The 20,783-nt window shown below is 46.8% G+C and overlaps 1 protein-coding gene across 1 annotated transcript in view; it reads left to right on the top strand.

Moving 5' to 3' along the window:
• LOC148219581 (serine/threonine-protein kinase PAK 3-like) overlaps positions 1-19,868 on the top strand; it is a 62,834-nt gene extending 42,966 nt beyond the window's left edge. Inside the window, exons 9-14 of the mRNA XM_088156348.1 lie at positions 13,956-14,065; positions 14,722-14,837; positions 15,674-15,775; positions 16,227-16,417; positions 18,266-18,403; positions 19,776-19,868. Of these exons, the coding sequence (XP_088012474.1) occupies positions 13,956-14,065; positions 14,722-14,837; positions 15,674-15,775; positions 16,227-16,417; positions 18,266-18,403; positions 19,776-19,868 (750 nt within the window). The remainder of the gene's footprint in view (positions 1-13,955; positions 14,066-14,721; positions 14,838-15,673; positions 15,776-16,226; positions 16,418-18,265; positions 18,404-19,775) is intronic.
• The last annotated feature ends 915 nt before the right edge of the window (positions 19,869-20,783 follow it).

Genomic DNA, 20,783 nt, shown 5'->3' with positions numbered 1-20,783 from the left:
TAACTGAGGTGATACATTTAGATTTCAAGTGGATTATAAAATTTCAAAGATCAGCTCCTTAGAATGCAAAGGGTCAAAGAATTTTCTCCTGTTCCACTGCAAAATTGAAGGAGATTTCCTTGGAGGCAATGTCCTGTATGAGGTGTGAACTGCTTCAAGCTACTGGTTTGCATTCTGAAAGGGCTGTGTGAGCAGCACTATGTCCTACAATGCCTTGCTCAGGCTTTTCTGGAAATCAGAGCAAGTGGGGGTTTAATTTTTAGGAATTTAAAATGGGCAGCCTGAGCTTGCTGAGATCTGGTATAAACACACTTGCTTCCCTTCCAATACAACCTTAGTTCTGCTTTTAAGACATGATTTCCTGATTCTGGGTACCTTTGTTACTTTCATAATTATTTTTTAAGCTGGGGGGAGACAGACATCAGCACAGGCCCAAATTCTCAATGTTTATGATGTTTTCAAGGAGAAAAGTCAAAGCTGATACAGATGGTGGTGGTTTGTTGATGAGTTGTTCAGTGTGCTGAAGGGTCCAAATTGATGGAGACTTTTCCTGTGGGCTTTTCTATGGAACTCTGAGCAGGTGTCAGGTGATGAAGTCTAAATCAGCACTTTTGATATTCATGGTCCTGAGGTTTTTCTAGTCCATTTCACCTTTCTGAGTAGACATTGTATTTGTCTGGAGGAAGATATGAACCTCATTGCTTTTCAAAGGAATAGAGCAAGCCATGTGCACAGCCTTCTCATGGTAGGTCTTTGCTGGGATGAACCCTGGCTCTGCCACATGAAGAGGGACTCTGGGCTGACCACCTCTCCTTACACATTATAGCACTGTGAGAAACGACTCTCCCTTTTAAAAATTGTCAAGGTTTCTTAAAAACCTTAACAAAACACAACAAAAGGACTAAATAACAACAAAAAGGACAGCCCAGTGGGTGTTGGTGCCAGTAACAAGCCTTCCCTCCTCCCAGATGCCCCATGCAAGGGGCACAGGTACAGGCCCTCCCTCTACATGTCCCGACTACCAAGGCTGTCCCTTGGCAACTCCACGGGGGGAAGGGGACTATGGGGAGAAGAGAGGACATCTAAACAACAAATCCCAAACACATAACTATATACCAATAAGACTTTCCTTAATATACACGTAATATTCATCTCTTAAGTGCAAGACCCAACTGTTGCATTCCTCACCAAAAGAAGCACTAATTGTGGTTTTCAAAGGAACACTTGCTAGATACGAATAGAGTTACTAGGTTGTTTCCAATTGGACAGAAATGTAATATGGCTTAAAACTCATGTGATAGAGGAATAATTCACCCTATTACAAATGACGTTGTTCAGTTCCAGTCTGGTGCTCACAAAGAGCTGTTCAGGACCAAGTGGATTCCTGTAGTTTTCATCTAGAAACCATATTAAACATTTGTTTTCTTCAATGTCTGCCTGTAGGTAGCCAACCTGAATCCAAAGGATAATTCCTTCAGTCTGAAGGAACATCTCTTTCCAACCCTTCAGATTGATTGGCCTGGCTACAGTGGAATCGATAGGGAGAATTTGAAGTTAATACTTTCCAGGTAAGTTCAGTCTTTAGAAGAAGGAAAGAGCCATTTCAGGAAAAAAGCACGCAGGGAAATGAAGCCTGGATTGTTTGGATGTGCTGAGTCAGCAGCAACCCATCAGGGTCATAGAGTCCAAATCCTGGCCCTGCACAGGACACCACAGGAATCACCCCCTGTGCCCAAGAGTGTTGTCCAAACACTTCTTGAAACCCTGCTGCAGTGCCCACTGGCCAGGAGAGCTGTACCTGTGATCCAGCCCCCTCTGGGGCAAGAGCATTTTCCTGATATCCAGCCTAAAATTTTCTCAACACATCTTCATGCAGTTTCCTTGAGTCCTGACACTGAAGGTCTGTTTTACCTGTAACAAAGAACTATGACAGTTCATTTTCAGGCCTTGTAACCTAAAATATTTGACCATCCTCACAGAAAATCAGCTCCATCTCAGAACTCCATCAGCACCATCCAGATGACATCTCCAGGGCCTTCTGAGAGAGATGCTCCAGCAAGACCTGCTCAGGTATTTGGTGCATTTTGAACATTCTCTATTGTGTATTAAGGTTCAGCCCTCTGCTGATGGTGTAAAAGCTGTGATGTGAATGTGCAGGACCAGGCCAAAGCAGGCTCTGCCTCAGGCACTGTGACTGCTTTGACAGGAAGGTTGTGATCAGAAGAGAGGCTCCTGCAGGGCTGGAGCAGCACTGTCCTGAGCCAACTTTCTGCTCTGCCTGGACACTTGAGCTCAGTCCCCACTCTCAACTCATTCCCTGCAGAAGGGCTCAAAGGGCTGGCTCTGCATGCATGACAAAACTGTGTCAAAAGACTCCTGGACATAAGAGGCTGCACCAGGGTGGGGCAGATGGGGCCCTCTCTCTCTCTTTTCCCTCTCTCCTGCTTTCATTCTCATTGTTTACTCCAGATCCACACTGTCCATGTGGCAGGCCCAGCACAGGATCGACAGAATTGTGATATTCCCTCACTCCCTTCTCTGCCTTGATTTGTCTCCTGCTTTGCTCTGCCTGGGAACAGCATGGCTGTCCTGTTCTACTCCATCCTCAGTCCTGAAGTTTGCTGTGGGCGTGGGGAGCTTGTGGCTGTGTGCTGTGGCTTGTGAGCCAGCACCTTTGAGAAGGTCCTTGGGAAGAGCTGAGCAATGATTGAAGGGCACTGAGGAAAAAGGAAGGGCTCATAAGTCACCACTTGTGAAACTCTGTTGTACAAATGTAAGAACTTGTTAGCCAACAGCTTTTGAGTCTAAAGAGTGAGCTGGCTGTTGGATTGGAGACATCTGTACCTAAAAGCACAAGAGCTACTTGACAAGTGACTGATGTCTTTGTCCATCCTGAGGAGAAATCACAAGCAGCCATCACACCCTGTGCTCCTGGGTTTTTATAGTGAAGCACTGATCTTGTCTTTACTACCTAAAATCCTAAACCAGCCAGGTGTCTCTTTAGTAAAACCTGTGAATGTGTGACAGCAAGAGCTGAGTCTTTTCCTCGTGTGTATCAGCAGAAATTGGGAGCTAGTCAAAACTTACTGGACCTCCCCTTTTTGGGGAAGTTTTGATAGAGCTGAAGGGAGTGCTATTTTTACTTAAGAAAGATGTGTTTTCAATCATGGCCAGTTCACAAGGGCTGCTCTTTTAGAATGGGAGGAAAACCTGATCCTGATCATAGATAAATGAATTCTTTTGTTATTGTTGCAGAAACGGCCTCGGGCTTCTGCCTTTAAAACTCCTGTGATGAGCAAGAAGCAGAGGATTGACCAATAGCCCAGTGACATCCAGCCAGCAGCTGGTGGCCACTCTTCTGTACTGGCTTTGTCATCCCATTCTACTTCATCCCTGCCTCCAAGTGTCTGCTCCATTTCCCCCTGCACCCTTTAGGTTCAAGTAGGAGACAAATTTCAGAGTTCTAGAATCCCATCCCTCGTGTGCAGAAGACTCCCAGGTCCAACAAGCAGTGAATAGAACTGGGGAGGCTGAAGCAGCAGCGTTGCTGGGAATTCAATGAAGGTATTAATGTGCTGCTTTTCCCAGTTTCACCCTGGATAACCATGCAGTAAAGATTTGATTATTAAGAGAAGCATCAGCCCAAATTAAGGTGCAAGCAAGCCCATATTCTAGAGTCAATAGTACAGACGTTATTTAACAGTAAATGTGAAGTGGGGAGATAGAAAGAAATAGGAGGAGATGGGCGGAGTGAGGGGAAGAGCTGAAATGAACCCCGAGGTGGGTTGGGCCCAGAGGGGCCCTCCCTTCCTGCAGTGCAGTTGCACAGGGGCAGCTGCAGCACTGCTGTTGCATCCCCCCCTCGTCTTTGCAGGGCAGGAGGGGACAGAGAAGTGTGTGTGTGTGTGTGTGTGTGTGTGTGTGTGTGTGTGTGTGTGTGGTATCAAAGGCTGGGAATTGGTGCCAGCTCCTGTCAGAGCAGTGATGTTGGCAAGGGCAGTCAGGCCTCCTGCAGCCCTTGGGCTCTGGGGCAGCTGTGGCCTTTGGAGCAGGCGCGGCAGGGCCCTGGCTCACATTGGATACAGCCAGGGATGCTCCGTGGCAAGGCTGAGGGCAAGTCTGGCCCTGCAGGGCAGCAGCTGAGTGAGGCCTGTGCTGGGGCTCTTGCTAGGAAATGCCACTGGGCACAAGCCACTAGTCCAGGCTATTTCTTCTCTGGCACCTCCCAGAATGTTGAAAGACATCTGTAGTTTTCTTTTCAGAGCACACCAGCACACCAGTCAGGTACATCAGGCCTGGGATGCATCCCTGGCACAAGTTGTTGTCTGTCTTGGTACAGAATTTCAACTGGTTTAAGATTTACTGCTTGGAGCAGAAGCATTGGTGTGTCAGTGTTGGGAAGTGGTGTCTATTATTCTCAGTGCCACTTCATCTTGGATTTGTATCATGAGCTTGGTAAACCTCACCCATGTTGATTTGAGGGAGAAGGGAATCAAGATATTTTTTCTCATCAGTGGCTTTAGGCATTAATGAGTTTTGCTCTCCTTAGGAGCTGATGTGGTGGAGGTTTTTTGTAGTTGTGGTTTCAGACTTGTCTGGAGTTTTTTATGGGCCTCTATTACAAGTGCCTCAGTTGGCAAAGCTCCCAGTAGGGCAGTGGCTCACAAAGAAAAAAATTTCTAGGTTCACACTGAGTGCATTTTTACTGTTTTACATGAGTAAAATCTGACCTGCCAGGCTTGGTAACCTTCTGAGTCTGCCTCAAGGCTATTTTTTAGCATAGGACGTGAAATTCTAAACTCTGCAGAAATGTTGGCATGCCCTAATTTTCTTTGATTTCTCTTTCATAGGGTAGCCCCAGCTAGTCTGAGATGAAGAGCAGGTGCCAGTATCTCTACAGAAAACTGTCCCCCATTCAGCAATGAGTATCTGTGTTTGGCAAGCAGCAAGTGGAGTCCTGGCACCAGTCATCTGCTTCAGCCTGATAAAATCTATGAGCTCCGGCTTTTTTATTTGAAAAAGAAGAGTAGTTGTTTAGTTGTTTTAAAATCATTCAAGTTAGCATTGGGCAGATCAATGCTTGTTAAAAATGTAGGATTAGTTTGTTAAAGATAACAGAATTTAGTAGTGAACTTTCACAATAAAGAAGTTGCATTATTCTTAACTCCCTCTCTTATGGTCACTTTCAACATATTTGGAGTGGCTTTCTTGTGGTCAATTCTTTTCTTCAAGATTTAGGTTTGTCCACTGAATTAATTTTATAAGTCAGTAGAGGGTGGAAGCCCAGTACCGCTACTAGGAAGTTGTCCACATTCTAAGAAAATATTGTAGCAAATTGAAATTCTTTATGATAAGAATAGGCTTCTTTTCCAACTTGCTTGTTGTCTTGTTTTGAGAAACAGGTGTCTGCTGAGGAAGGCAGGAGCCTCTCTTGAAATGGAAAATGTAAATGCCCTTCATCCAAATTATTGTAATTTTGAAATGAAGTAGTTCTCAGGCAAAGATATGGGAATAGGAATAACAATCTTTCCTAGGAAAATTCAAATAAAAATACAATAATACAAATAAAACAAAATTCTGACAGAGTCAGAATACAACCTGACACCTCCTCATTCAGGGTATTGGTAGCAGTCCCATTAAAAGGAGGCTGCATCCTCCTGGAGTGACAGCTGTGGTGCTGTTGAAGCAGTGGTCCTGTAGAAGGGTGCAGTTCTCCTCCACAGATGCAGCCGAGCTGCAACCCACGGAAGGGACTCTTCTGAATTTGTCATCTCGTCAGACCGGTGAGAGGTTCTGATGTTTTGTATTGTTCATTTTTGTGCTGGGGAGTGCTTTGCCTGTTAAATAAAAAGCTTTCTTCCTGCTTCTCTCCAAGGAAATCTTTTCCCAAAGCAGTTGGGAGAGGGGCTGCTGGAGTCTGTTTCCTAAAGGGATCCCATTCAGAGGTTTCCTCCAAATTTCCCCTAAACCAGGACAGCAAGAAGCAGAGGATTGACCAGCAGCCCAGTCAAGTCCATCCAGCAGCTGCTTCCTTGCTTCTGCCTTCCAGATGCCATTTCACTTCCATCCCTGTCTCCATTTCATCCTGCACCCGTGAGGTGCCACAAAAAGACAAATTTTGGAGTTCTAGAATCCCAGCATTTGCCATGGTGCAGTAGAGGACCCAAAAGTCCAAGAGGAAATAAAAAAGACTGCAGAGGCTGAAGCAGTGGCGTCCTTTGGATGCTGATGAAGGTATTATTGTGCTGTGTTTCCTAGGTCCTGAGAGGAATGTCAGATTTGTCTTTACAAGCAAGCTGTGGATCTGCTGGTAGATAAGAGTAGCACTGAGAGATAAAAGAAACAGTGGGATGGATTCCACTGATTGATGAATGGAAAAAAATAGTTGCCTTTGCAAACAACCTATAGGTTTGCTGAGAAATGAAATTGGATGTTGAAAGATGAAAGAAGCAATGGGGAGAACTATGAATTCTATAAGAATTAAAGATTAAAAGGGAGGGTTATACATTCAAAGAGAATTTTAGGTATCAGGCATTCCAGGAAGTCTGTACCTCTCAAGTACCTCAGCCAATGGGGAAAGAGAGAGGGAAATGCGGTCAGGAAAATAGGACAATATAGAAGGCTATGTCCTCCAAAAATTTGAGAGATCCCAGTGGAATGCTCTATGGTCTATCCCTTTATGCAAATAAAACAAAAAGGACTCCTCTGTCTCCTTTTTGGACATAAAAAAATGCCAACTTAGGTAAAACACTAAAAATACCCTCTGTTTGACTCTTGAGATTTTATTCTCTGTGAGCCAACACTCTTCTGGGAGGTTTGCAAAAAGGAAATCTCCCACTCCCAGCATCACCCAAGATCTGCAATTAAGCCTCTCATAGGGAACAGAAGGAGCACATGCTCTAAGACTCTGCTTGGGACACATCTCACCTTACTCTTTCTTCACAGACAGCTCAAACAAGGGCTTTTGGGCAGGGTCTTGCAAAAATCAGACCCAGCCCAAGCAGTGTCTGAGCATATATGCCAATTCTGCAGTTTCCTTTTGTCCCACTGAGCTCCTCCAGGGAATTCAAAACACTGCTGGGATGAAGCACAGCCTTCATGGTTTTGACCTTCTTTACCTGATAGGCTTCAGAGCCTGGAATCAGAGAATTCCATTGCTCAAGAAACTGTCTGAAATCTTTGTTGATCTTGCCAATCTTCAAATGTAAATTCCTGTATTCCTCATACTCTGCACTGAAGTCATCCCCGTAGTGCTGGCATTGCTCCTAGGAGACTATGGCTATGTATTTGCTAATGAAAAGAATTAGATCATTTTTCTATGAATGAACTCCAAGAGAACATTTTAATGTTTCCGTATTCCATAAAGCACACGTGTAGTTTTACACCAAGCACATGACAAATGTCAAACACAGATCCCCAAACTTCAAGGCAGATGCTCAGGGACTAACTGGTTCTACATGCAAGTTCATGTTCTTGATGAGAATACAGTCAGGTAACTAGAAATATTCTACAATTCTATGACCTTCAATTACTAATAGTTTATATTGTAGAGGTTTCCTTCATTAGCAAGTGGAGCACATTTAGAAAAGTTTAGCACTCATTTCAAGTATCAAAGGACCAACAGAGACCACAGCCTCAGGAAGAGAAGAAACATTGCTAAATTCTATTCTCTTTTGATATAGGAAAATCTTTAAAATTTACATTTACTTTTGAAAATCCATCTGCAATACATATTTGGCAGGGACTGGATTTATGGAGTTGGTTGCACAGAGTTGGACTTTTAAGCTACATTGATGTCTTCCTGTCTAACAGCAAGCAGAGTTAATGATAATATTTGATTCTTCTAGTGGGTAGCAGTTACAAAACTGAGCCTTGAACTGAGGCGCTTGTAATACAGCCATTAAAAAATTCGCTGTACAAATCTGAAAATACAACTACAAAAACCCAAACCAGATCAGGTCCTAAGAAGGGAAAAAATCATTAATGCCTAAAGGAACTGATGGAAGAAAAATTTTCTTCATTCCCTTCTCCTTCAAATCAACATGAGTGAGGTCTATAAAGCTCTTGATACAAATCCAAGATGAAATGGCAATGAGAATAATAGACACCACTTCCCAACACTGACACACCAATGCTTCTGCTCCTCCAGGCCTGAACACCTGGTTCTTTTGAATGACAAAAACTCCCTCCACATGGCAATGAATCCTTCAAAGCATCCTGAGAATAATTCCTGCAAGCAGTAAATCTTTAACAAGTTGGAATTCAGCACCAAGACAGACAACAGCTTGTGCCAGGGATGCATCCCAGGCCTGATGTACCTGACTGGTGTGCTGGTGTGCTCTGAAAAGAAAACTACAGATGTCTTTCAACATTCTGGGAGGTGCCAGAGAAGAAAGAGCCTGGACTAGTGGCTTGTGCCCAGTGGCATTTCCTAGCAAGAGCCCCAGCACAGGCCTCACTCAGCTGCTGCCCTGCAGGGCCAGACTTGCCCTCAGCCTTGCCACGGAGCATCCCTGGCTGTATCCAATGTGAGCCAGGGCCCTGCCGCGCCTGCTCCAAAGGCCACAGCTGCCCCAGAGCCCAAGGGCTGCAGGAGGCCTGACTGCCCTTGCCAACATCACTGCTCTGACAGGAGCTGGCACCAATTCCCAGCCTTTGATACCACACACACACACACACACACACACACACACACACACACACACACACACTTCTCTGTCCCCTCCTGCCCTGCAAAGACGAGGGGGGGATGCAACAGCAGTGCTGCAGCTGCCCCTGTGCAACTGCACTGCAGGAAGGGAGGGCCCGTCTGGGCCCAACCCACCTCGGGGCTCATTTCAGCTCTTCCCCTCACCCGCCCATCTCCTCCTATTTCTTTCTATCTCCCAAGTTCACATTTACTGTTAAATAATGTCTGTACTATTGACTCTAGAATATGGGCCTGCTTGCACCTTAATTCAGGCACAAGCTTCTCTTAATAATCACATCATTACACCATGGTTATCCACACAGGACCTAAGAAACACAGCTCAATAATACCTTCATCAACATCCAACTACTGCTTCAGCCTCTCCAGTCCTTTTTACATCTTCATGGACTTTTGGGTCTACTTCTGCACCATGGCAGGTGCTGGGATTCTAGAACTCCAAAATGTGTCTTCCAAGGAAGCAGCTGCTGGATGGACTTGACTGGGCTGCTGGTCAATCCTCTGCTTCTTGCTGTCCTGGTTTAGGGCAAAGTTGGGAGGAAACCTCTGAATGGGGTCCCTCTAGGAAACAGACTCCAGTAGACCCTCTGCCAACTATTTTGGGAAAAGATTTCCTTGGAGAGAAGCAGGAAAAAAGCTTTTTATTTAACAGGCAAAGCACTCCCCAGCACAAAAATGAACAATACAAAACATCAGAACATCTCACCGCTCTGACGAGATGACAAATTCAGAAGAGTCCCTTCCGTGGGTTGCAGCTCGGCTCACTCAGGCTGTTCTCAGTCCCTCCATCCCTGGGAAATGCCACGGCCCAGGCCAGGCCTGGTGTGACACAGGTGCCAGCTCCCACTGCTCCTCGGGGTTTTCAGTCCAGAGAAGGTTCAAAAAATTCCAAGAAAAAGGAAAAGAAAAACCACAGTCCATGGAATTACTCTCCCTCAGCTAGTCAAAACCTAACTAAGAGCAAAGGACGCCTCTCTCCTGCTCTCCACTGCAGACAACACAGTCTGAGTGTAGGAATGCGAGGGAGTGAGTGCAGTCTCTGATAACAAACTCTGCACCTCTTCTCTCCCCCTCCAGTCTTGGAACCAGTCTTAAAGCTGCAGAACTCAATATCCAACCCAAACAGAACAAACAATTGGGGATACAAGCATCATAAAGTCAGCCCAGGACACTTGCTCATCACTGGGCTCATCAAGTCTGAATCCAGAGGCCCAAAGTTTGGAGGAGTTTCTGCACTCTGGTCAGAAGGAAAGCCAATTCCATTCCATAGGGGTTGCTGGCACCAAGGCTCCAATAACCAGCTCACAAAGTCTAGTGCTCCTCATTCAAATGACAAGAGCTCTGCAATTGTGAATTGTTCTTTGGCTATTTTTCAAAGGCATTTTGGAAGCTCTGCACACATCAACCCAAAGCCATCTTTTCAAAGAAATCTTGAAGAATTATGATAATAAAAATAGCTGACCTTAATGAAAAATCAGCTGAAACAGGAAGGAACATGGAGAATCTTGGGAATCGCTCTCTGCTTTCCATCTGGGATTTTGTGGCAAGTTCAAAAGCCACAGGATCCTTTATAGTCTTCGTTAGCTTACATTGCCACTGTATACACACAGTTCAGAAGATCAGCAGGTGGAGATTGTCATTTCATGGCAGAGCTCCTTGTCTGGGCACAAATACGGCTGGGCAGAAAGCAGCCAGGCACAAGGTTTCTGACATCAGAAGGTATTATCTTTAATTTTCTTTTGGCTAGATTTAGGAAAAATTTTCATAGAATGAAATCCTCAAATATTTCTTCCCTTTTCCCTAGTAATTTAGGATTTTTCAAGTTGTTTTAGAATTCTGAAAAGCTTAGAACATTTTTACACTTCTAGAATAATAAATAAAATTGCATTTAATTGGTACTCTTAAGCAAGATCGAAGACACCCCAAGACACCCAGCCTGTTACAGTTGTTACATCAGCAGCCTGGGGGGAAGGGGGATGCCAGGCCCCAGACAAAGGCACCAGCACTCCTGATTCTTGTAACAAGACTTAAACACTTTCTTCTTTGGGAGCATGCCTGAAATAGGGTGACTGAGGTTTCCCAGGCACACACAGGAAATTGGTTACAATTTCAGTCACTCATTTCCTCAACCAGGGAAAAATCAGCATTCAGGGTCCAACAGATGAGCTGGATTTTCACAGCAAATGCCTACTCAAAGGCTGGCTGGGTTTCAAATAACATCTTTTAGAAAAGCTGCAATATTCAGTGCATACTGCAGAGGCTCTTTTCCCATGGGAGACTTGTACCTAGTCATAAAGAAATCATGTAAAACCTTTTCCCAGCTATTTTCAGGGATTTTTGACAAGCTCGTCTCTTTGTCTTCAGAGGCAAACTTTGAGCACAGTGGGAATCTCTTGAAGTCACTGTCTTTGCTTCTAAATGAACTCCCTCACTTCGAGAGCAGGGCGTTCTCTCAGCTTCCTGCCACCCCCGGGCTCTCCTCCCGTCCTTCTGGGCTTTGTTGGGTGGCTCAGCCTGTGCCAAGGGGTGCCGAGGTGTCCCAGGCCCCAGCTCTGAGGGAAACAGGGAACGTCCTGGCCATATCCACGAGCTGCCAGCACAGCAGTAGAGCACAGAAAGGGCTTACACTCCCCATTGCTCCCACAGATGAAGCTGGCACCTCAACACGTCTTCCTGATTCCCAGAAGGGCATTGGAAAGGTTTTCTGTCTGGGAACATGCTGCTGGCAAGAGTTAATGGCAGGCTTGGCTTTTCTATGGCACACAGGTGATGGGGGACCCTTGTATGGCTGCCAGATGAATGGGGTCCATCACGAGGCTCACGGGGAGGGGGGTGGAATTTTCCAGTAACACAAGCAGGGTTTGGGTTCTTTGTCAGTGGTGCATGTGGCTGGGGTTCCTCATGAGATTCTCAGGAAATTTCTGATCCCTTCTATGGCATACATGTGACTGGAGACCTCTGTAAGGCTGGCAGGGGGATTGAGTTCCTCATGATTTACGTGGCAGTTTAGTGGTTGCCATCAAGGCCTGGACAGAAGCTGAGTCCTTCCTGAGGTGGCCAGGGGCTGGATTCTTTTGAGGGGCACAGAAGGATATTTTGGGCTCTCTGCTAAGGTGGGCAGGGATCCCTCATGAGGTGTGCAGCAGGGTTAAACTAGACGTGTTTTTTCAGGCTTCTCAGCACAGCAAAGGGACACTCTGGGTCGAGGTTGTGCAAAGTTTGCTGGAAGCCTCCTGCAAAGCCTTGGGCCCGGCCTGCGGGCCCAGCGGGCGGGCAGAGCCCATCCCTTGGGGCCGGGCGGGGCCTCTGGAGCTGCCGCGCCCTGGTCGGGCCGGGTCCCGCGGCCGGGCCGGGCCGGGTCAGGGCCCCGGCAGGGAAGAGCCGCGGCCCCGGGCTCTGATGGCGCTGCCGAGCAGTGCCGGAGGCACAACAAGGGCCTCGCTATGCCCTGGCCCTGTGCTGCAGCCAAAGACACATTTACAGCCACGGCTGTTCCTGGGCCACAGCAGGCACCTGGGGTTACAACTGAGGCGGTGGCTTCTCACACTGAGGACCTCCCTGCAGTTGCCTCAAGCAGATGGGGAATGCAGCACAGCATGAAAACGGTTCTGATGGGTTCTGGTCTGTGATCCCATCTAGACCAAGATATGGATTGACTGGAAGTCCTGGCTGGTCACAGTGGGAAGATCATAGTGCATGCTGGAGGCAATTTCTGAATGTCCCTTTCCTGACAGAAGAATCCCCGATTATTAACCCTGCCCAAGAGTAGCCCCAGGAGCAGTGGGCAGAGGCAAAGCAAGGTGGGGAGGAGAAAGAGCAGGGTCTAGATTGCCTTTGAAAGGCAGATGAGCTCTGGGGCCTGCTCGTGGCCAGGGACCCTGCCCAGAGCCATCCCCTGCTGGCCGGGGCCTTGAGGGGCAGCTGTCCAGCTGGGCCAAGGTGTGCCAGCAGCTCCAGCCGTGCTGGGGAGCCTTGCCAGCTCTGGGCCCAGCTGTGCAGGAGGGTCCCTGTCCACCACCAGCAGCTGGGGCCTCAGACACTCCTCTCTCCACAGGAGAGAGAGAAGCTGCGCCCCTGCAGCTTCACGAGACTTCAGCAAACGACTTCAGTCTGGATGAACTGGATCTGTCATCTTGCATCTCCATGCACGTGTCCGTTTTCCCTCCCCCAAATGCATGACCAGGTAATTCCTGTGCATATGCTGCCACCAGGATGCAGAAAAGGACCCTCTGTCCCCAAAGGGACTCTCCTTCCTCTTCAGCTAGGACAAGAGTTGGGGCCCTCTGGCCAAGGCAGAGCCTGAGTCCAGAAAAACCTTTGGGCTTCAACTCTGGTGTCTGGGTGGTGCCACCAGCACTGGCAGAGCTCCTTGTCTGGGCACAGCCAGGGCTGGGCAGGCAGCGGCCAGCTGCTCCTGAGATCAGCAGCTGCTATGTTTATTTTTCAACTGGCTAGATTTAGGAAAAAATTTCACCAAAACAATTCCCCAAATATTTCTTCCCTTTTCCACTAGTTTAGGATTTTTCAAGTAGTTTTAGAATTCTGAAAAGCTTAGAACATTTTTACACTTCTAGAATAAAAAAGAAAACTTCATTTAGTTGGTACTCTTTACTCTAGCACGAACTAAAACAGCCCAAGACACCCAGCCTGTCAGAGTCGTTCCATCAGCTGCCAGGGGCGGAGGGGGGCGGGTCCCAGACAAAGGCACCAGCACTCCTGCTTCTTGTAACAACACCTAAGCCTCGCCCTGCTCTTTGGGGCTACAGCTTCAGAGCTGTATTCTCATTTCTGGCTGTCAGCGAATACATCAGAATGTTACTGGTAGTTCCTTAGCCACCTGCAGTGCTGCACTTGGGAACTGCACATTGGGAGAGATGTGCAAGGAGTCCCTAAAAGCCCCAAGCCCTGCTTAGAGCCCAGGATGTATCCAGAGAGTACCAAGGCACAGATGACTTCTGAATCCCAGATAGAGCAGCAGAGAGTGTGGGCAGAGCTTTGTGGGTGACAGTAAAGACATCTTTGTTATCAAGTGGACAAGGCAAAACATCAATGGCCATGTGTCCTGTAACTGGCCCCCAAGGAAGCAGAGAAATGGGCTGTTGGAATGTCAGTTGCTAATTACTCCAATGTCTAATCCCAAGGCATTTTGGCTCAGCTCAGCTGTGTCATTGCAAAATCACTCACTCCATGTGCTCTGTGGTTTTGTGCCACCAGCTTCTGAAGTTACTGATTTTCAATGTCATTTTAGGTGGCCATAAAGAAAAATCTTCAAGGACTGACAAGTAAAGAAATAATCATCAATGAACTCATGCCCATGGAGAAGAATAGGAATCCCAACCTGGTCACCTGCTTAGACAGGTGAGTTGTTGTGCTTTTGTGCCATGACTTTTTGTTTACATACTGCAAACACGCAAGGTAAAAAGCCACACTCGTCACTGGCAGAAAATTGAGCTGTTAATTATTAGTACATTATTATTGTTCTGCTCATCATCAATGGATGGGAAGAGAGTGCATCTTGTCTGCATGAGTCTTCCCTGGCAGGTGTAGTTTGCAAATTGTTCAAAACCCAGGATCAACCATATCTTAGTAAATCAATAGCTTGTATGTTCATCTCCTTCTTGTTGTTTTGGGGCTTCCTTTGTTTCAAGTGTTTCATTACATGTGGATAAACTACCAAGGATTTCCCTTGGATTGTGTCCACTCTTTTCCATTGATGTGCATGCCAGGGACACTAGGTGCTTTTTTTCCAGAAACACACAGTGTGACAGGTTTTTTATCTGTTACTGAACTACCCTTTTCATTTTCTGGCCATCTAACACATCTCTTTTGCACAGATGTATCATTCTCCTTGAATCTGCACAGATTGGAAACACTGCACAGCCTAGAGGGAATGTCTATTCCTTTCATTGTGTCCTCATCACAAAGAGACCTGGGAACAACAATGACGCTTGTCTTTTCCAAACAGCAACACAGCCATGCACGTTCATATCCACGGCCTTGTTTCCTTCTTTCAGCTACCTTGTGGATAAGCAATTCTGGCTGGTGATGGAGTACATGGATGGAGGCACTCTGAGAGATGCCATCAGCAAGATGTACCTGTCTGAGGATGAGATGGCAGCTGTCAGTCGGGAGGTCAGGGATTCCACCTGTGCTTCCAAGGGCTTGGGCAGGATTGTTTGGGAAACTGGGGCTCAGAGCTGCAGAGATTTCATGTGCCAAGCTTTGTTTCTGTGTTGCTGGTATGCTATGGGGAAGTAAAAGCATCTCAAGTGAACTGTGTGCCAGTGCCCCAGAAATCACTGTCCTCTATTCCTGTACTCTTCTCTCCTGCTCTTGTATTCTCTCTATGTCTCTTTGTATTTGTATTTGTTGTTCTCCACCCTGCCTCTCTAAATGTTTACCTCGAGCCTGTCTGCACTGCATTCCTTGTCTGTAAAAACAAAGGTGCTGGTGGCAGGATTTGAAATGAATAGCAAAGAAAAACGAGAGACTCATTTCTCACAGGTCTCAAAAAGGATAGTAGTGTACCCAAAATGCTGTTTGCTTCTGAAATGTGACTGATGTGATGCTTCCAAGTCTGTGCTGATGCCAACAATAAACCTTTGTCATGCAGCTTGCCACCCAAAGTAATCCACTTCACACCAAGGGGAGGGACCTTTTCTTTCGTGGCAAAATCGTTTGTCCCCTGCATGGAGAGCACATCCACTGCAGCAGCAGTCATTCTGGCTGGTTTGCAGGGCACAGTCTACAACAGCAGTTGCTGTCGCTCTTCCAAATGCTGACATGCCTTTCCTTAGAAAGGTTCTGCTCTGCTGGTGTTGGAGCAGCAAGCTCTTCCTCTCACTGGCACTGTGTTCTGCCATTAGTCCCCATTCCCTGGAAAGGGAAGCATTTAGAGTTGTTTCCTTTCTTGTATGATGACCTCACATCACTAATGTTTGCCCTCCTGTTTCTGTTTTCCTTCCCAATGCCTTCAAGGACTGGATTTTCTTCATGGAAATGACGTGATCCATCAAAATGTGAAGAGCAGCAACATCCTTCTCAGAACTGATATCTCTGTCAAGCTGGGTCAGTATATTCTTGGTCAGGGGCAGAGTTCTAGGGATGTGGGGTGTGGGGTTGCTTTGAGTGACTGCCAGCTCCCCAAAAATGCTGCTGGTGGGAGTGCATGGGCCCCTGCTTTGAGCTGAAGGCACAGCTGCAACATGCACAGAGGTATGATAGGGAAGCACAAGCAGTCAAGAGTGGCATTGGTCTGTGTGTGTCCCTTCCAGAGGGAGGGAGATACAATGTAAACCTTCAGGGGAATAAAGGCCACTGCTCTGAGCAGCGTTTAAAATCCTGGGTTTTTTTGGAAGTGGCCAATTCCCTACTCCTTGTCTAAAGCCCTAAGGAAACTGAGCATGGCCAGTTCTCCAGGAGATTCATCAACAGCTCATTCTTAGAGTGAGAGTGGGGAATTCTTTTGCTTGGTTTCCTAATTAGAGCTGGCTTTCATGGTGTGTTGTTTTCTCCACAGCTGATTTTGGCCTCTTTGCTCAGCTCACCCCTGAGCAGAGTAGATGGAGCTCAGTGGCCGGCGCTTCTGGGTGGATGGCACCTGAAATCATGACAGGTCAACCATATGGCCCCAAAGTGGATATTTGGTCTTTTGGAATTGTGGGAATTGAAATGGTGGAACGAGAAGTTCCTTGCCAAACTCCTGTGTGGGTAAGGTGCAAATACTTACTGATCCCACTGTCTTTCTCACCTGTCCCATGTCCTGGGAGCCACTGGACAAAATCCCATTGCCATCTGCTGGCACCACTTCAACCAAGGTCCTTTTCCAAAAATATCCCTGCAGCTCATCAGTATCTGCTGTACTTTTGGTGGCCTCAGAAGGGAAGTGGCAGGTAACCAGTTCATCAACGTGCCATTTTTACCTCCAGCCATGCCTGACATTTCTCATTTGCTTTTTGAACGCTGTTGGAGCTCCGTTCCTGAAGGAAACCAAGTTTTTCGTGAAATGGTTAGATATGTGATAAATACCCAGCAAAATGGATGTTGAATCTTCTGACGTTCAGTTTTATATAAAAATTAAGAAAAAAGAAAAAAATAGATAATAACAAAGCACCAATGCAGTGCCCAAGCAGTTCTGCTTGCCTTTTCCTTTTTTAACCACAGCACATCAATTTCCCTGCATACTGTAGCATATTTTCCAAATCCTGTGTGTCTTTGAAACTTTCAGGCTTTCAAAAAACCTGTACATTGTTCTGTCATGTCTCTGGATGGCCTGGCTAAGTTCAGGATGTGTTTTTCTCTGGCTGCAGTTAGAATTGCACACCAAACCCTTGACTGTTTCTTGGTACTTTAACAAGTTGATGAGCTGCAGTCAGGTGCCTGTGGCTGGGATCCAAGGTGTTTGGTTGTTTGGTTGATGCCGGTGCTGTGTTCCTTTACTGCAGGAGCAGGGCCATCCCTGGGCTGCACAGTTTTAATGACAGTGAGGACATCAGCTCCCCATCATGTCCAGTGGCTGGGCTCAGCTGCAGGGGGACAGGATAAAACCCCTTTTGTCACCTCTGGTGGTGTGGGAAAGAAAGCTGCCATCATTATTTTTACTCAAGGAGAGTGCATTTGCTGTTTTAGGTTTGGAAGTTTTCCTCTGGGTTGAAGAGGATAATAACAAAGTCTCTTTGGTCACCATCTATTTCAGTGCCACCAGCACCGAGCTGTTAGTATTGTGCTGGACATTTTTATGGAGACCAGGCCAGGGGCTGGTGTCATGGAGAGCCTGCCAGAACCTCCCATTCTTGCCTGGCACTTTCTGCAATGGCACACCATTGATGCATTGACTAGAGTATCCAAATGAGCAGAGGGTTAACATAGGGATAGCACTTCTCCTTCTTCTGATTTGCCCATGAAAAGGTTTCCTTTTGCCACATAAAGAAGCTGAAACTTGCAGACTGCTGAGAAACAGAGCTGCAGGCTTTTCCTCTTTGTGTGCCCAAACAGGCATTTTCATCCCAATACCTGGTGCATGCATCTTTATGTGTCTGTGTTGAATATGAAATTCCAAATGTTTGTTTTCTTACCTGAGGAATACCTGGTGGATTTCCTTTCTTTTCTTCCAATTACCATTCTTTTCAAGAACAGGACAAAAAGCTTGATGAGTTTTGGTTTATAGCAGCTTTGCATAAGGGACCAGCAAACACTTCAGTGATGCCTTTCATGTAATAATTCTTGGAAATAAGAGTTAGTTAATATAGCAAAGTCACTCTTCCAAATAGCCTGTCAAGCTGGTGCGAATCCTCAAAGAAGCAAACATGGTTTTGCTGATGTAGTTTCCACTAACTAGATCAGTCAACGAGATCAGCTGCCAAGGCAAGATCCCCTGCATGTTGGAAAAGCTGTGGCTGCTTTGGGGTTTGGGTGATTTCTTGGTACAGCAAAGTCACCTCAGCCTCTCTGCCAGGGCAGAAACTGCCAGTGCAGAGTGCAGGTTAAACAATGGCATCTGGGAGAGCAGTGACAGATGTGAAAGGAGCAGGCTGAGCCTCGTGTTTCCTTTTTCTCCAGCCTCAACTCCTGATAGCCACAGGAGGGAGACCAAAGCTGCGGCAGCCCAACCTCTTCTCGCCTTTGCTGCGGGACTTCCTGAGCTGCTGCCTGCAGACAGACGAGGCTCGGCGCTGGTCTGCCAAGGAGCTCCTGCAGGTAAAATGCAAAGGGGCTGCAGGTGAAAGAGTGTCCGTGGGATGGGCTCCTCCTCCACTGGAAGCCAAGGCATCAGATCAGCCCCCTCCTCCTCACCTCCAATCTTGTGCTTTTCAAATGAAAATGGTGAGGAATCCTAGACTGGGCTGGGCTGGTAGGGAGCTGTATAGGTCATCTGGTCCAAGTGGCCTGCAATGAGCAGGGACATCTTGAAGGAGATCAGGTTGCTCAGAGCCCTGTCCCACCTGATCTGGGATGGTTCCAGGCATGGGCAACTACCAGCTCTCAAGGCAACTTGTGCCAGTGTTGCACTATGCTCCCAGTAAACAAGTTCTTCCTTAGACCTACTCTGACTCAATCCTCTTTTTGGTTAAAAATGTTAGCTCACTTGCTACTGCAACTGGACATAATCAAAAAGGTGTCCCATACTCCCTCAGAAGTCCCACTGAAGTTTTGGCAAGTGTCAATAAATTCTCTCTGGGAGCTATTTTTAGCCAAGTTAAATCACTCCAGGTCTCTCAGTCTGTCCTCAGAAGAGAAGTGCTCTCTCCTCTGACTGTTTCTTTTGCCCTGTCTTGTAATTTGATGGTGTGGTCAGTTTTATGTAATGGCACAAGAATTGAAGTAGAGCAATGCTGGATCCAGAGGTGTGAAATGGTGATGGAAGAACCCAAGGAAGCCAGTCCTGGCTGAGCACTCAGAGATTTGGCTGTGGGAAGGAGGGGCTGTGGCAGGCTCACTGTGAGCCTCTGAGGGGCCCTGGTTTGTGCCCCCACCCCACTCTCAGAGGTTTCTGCCACACAAACAGGGACAGCTGAGAGGGACTTGTCCCAGCCCCATCTGCTGCCTGGCATGGTCAAGCAGACAGGACCTGCCCCAGGGTTACTGCCAGCTTGTGTGGCAGAGAGGGAACTGCAGGACCCAGTGCCACTCGGCTGTCCCTGCTGGCAAGGAAGGAAGGAAGGTGCCATCCAGCACAGGAGGGGCAGGGCATGGAAAGGTAGACACTGCTGTGTCTCCCTGTGGAAATTAGCATGATGCCTGTCTTTCAAAGAGAGGCACCCATGTGAGTCTTTGGAGTTTCCTGAAAGGAAGAAACTCCAAGGACAGAAAACACCATTTCCAGAGCCCTGGCAGGGCAAAGTCCCCAGCAAGATGAAGACACCAGAATAAAGAGATGAGTGGGATTCTGGGCCAGGTTTGCCTGTGATGGCAAGATCTTGCACAGGAAGGCTGAGGTGCAGATGGCCCTGTTGGTTCTCTTTCTGCATCTTTCTGTGAACCAGAGCAATCCTGACTGAGCCTGTGAAGCATTGAGCCTTGAAAGTCATGATTCATTGTTTGTTTTGGTTTTTTTTTTCCCTGTGGACAGCATCCATTTGTAACATCAGCCAAGCCAGTGTCAACCCTGGCACCACGCATCATTTCAATGAAGAGGAAGAAGAAGAAGGAGACAAGAATTTAAAAATCACATTGAAACATTACCTGTGCATCCAGCATAGAATAGGATTGTTGAGTAGAATTGTAGATTAGGATTATAGAGTAGGATTATAGAATAGGTTAATAAATAAATAAAGTTTCTCAAAGTGCAACTCATTTGGAAGATTCCCCTCCTTCTGAGTCTTTCAGAAAAGACAACATTTCCTTCTGGATTGCCAGTTGTTTTTTAATGCTGCTAAGTCACACTTCTGGCTTCTTTGGCATGGTTTCTGAGTAGGGAAGGCTCTTCTTCGTTTATCCTCTCCAGATCACACTGCCTTTGGAATATGGCCCACTGGCTTGTTTTTGCCCAGCCATGGCACTTCTATTTGAGGCAGAAAAGGCAATGGCATTTGCAGGCAAAACCAAAGGAAGAGGGGGCAGCCAAGCCATCCCATGCAGATGCAGACCTTCTATGATGGCTAAAATCTGGCCTGGAGGCTTCACAGTCATAGATATCCTAATTAGAATTCCACCAGTCTATGCCATTAGGGAAAAGAGGTCAACATCCCTAGGAGGAAGGCATTTGAAAGCTGGGACATTTAAATTCAAACAACGCCAGCAATCCCTGGCAAGCACGGACACAGGGAGCTACTGGCCAATGAGCTGGGTGGTAACCAAATTCAGCCAATTAGGAGACCAGCCACGGAGGGTTTTTAACATCTTCTAAAAAGGAACTGCACTCGGTAATATTGGCTGTTGCTGTGTGAACTATGGAGTGTCGTATCTTTTAAATCTCAACGGTGACAGCCTTCAGCTGTGACTCAAGAGCATTTGGATTCCTGCCACTTGGATTTGCATTCCTAAGTGCAATCTCTTTGGCTGGAGGAGAGTTTGGCTCAACTGAGAAAGCAGAAAGATCAGTGAGGCTGCTCTTAAAGGTCTCCAGGATGTGGTGCAG

Source organism: Sturnus vulgaris, chromosome Z (genome assembly GCF_052056855.1).
Source record: "Sturnus vulgaris isolate bStuVul1 chromosome Z, bStuVul1.hap1, whole genome shotgun sequence".
NCBI lineage: Eukaryota > Metazoa > Chordata > Aves > Passeriformes > Sturnidae > Sturnus > Sturnus vulgaris.
The sequence above is the reverse complement of the archived record's forward strand: the minus strand, read 5'-3'. Positions and strand labels throughout refer to the sequence as shown.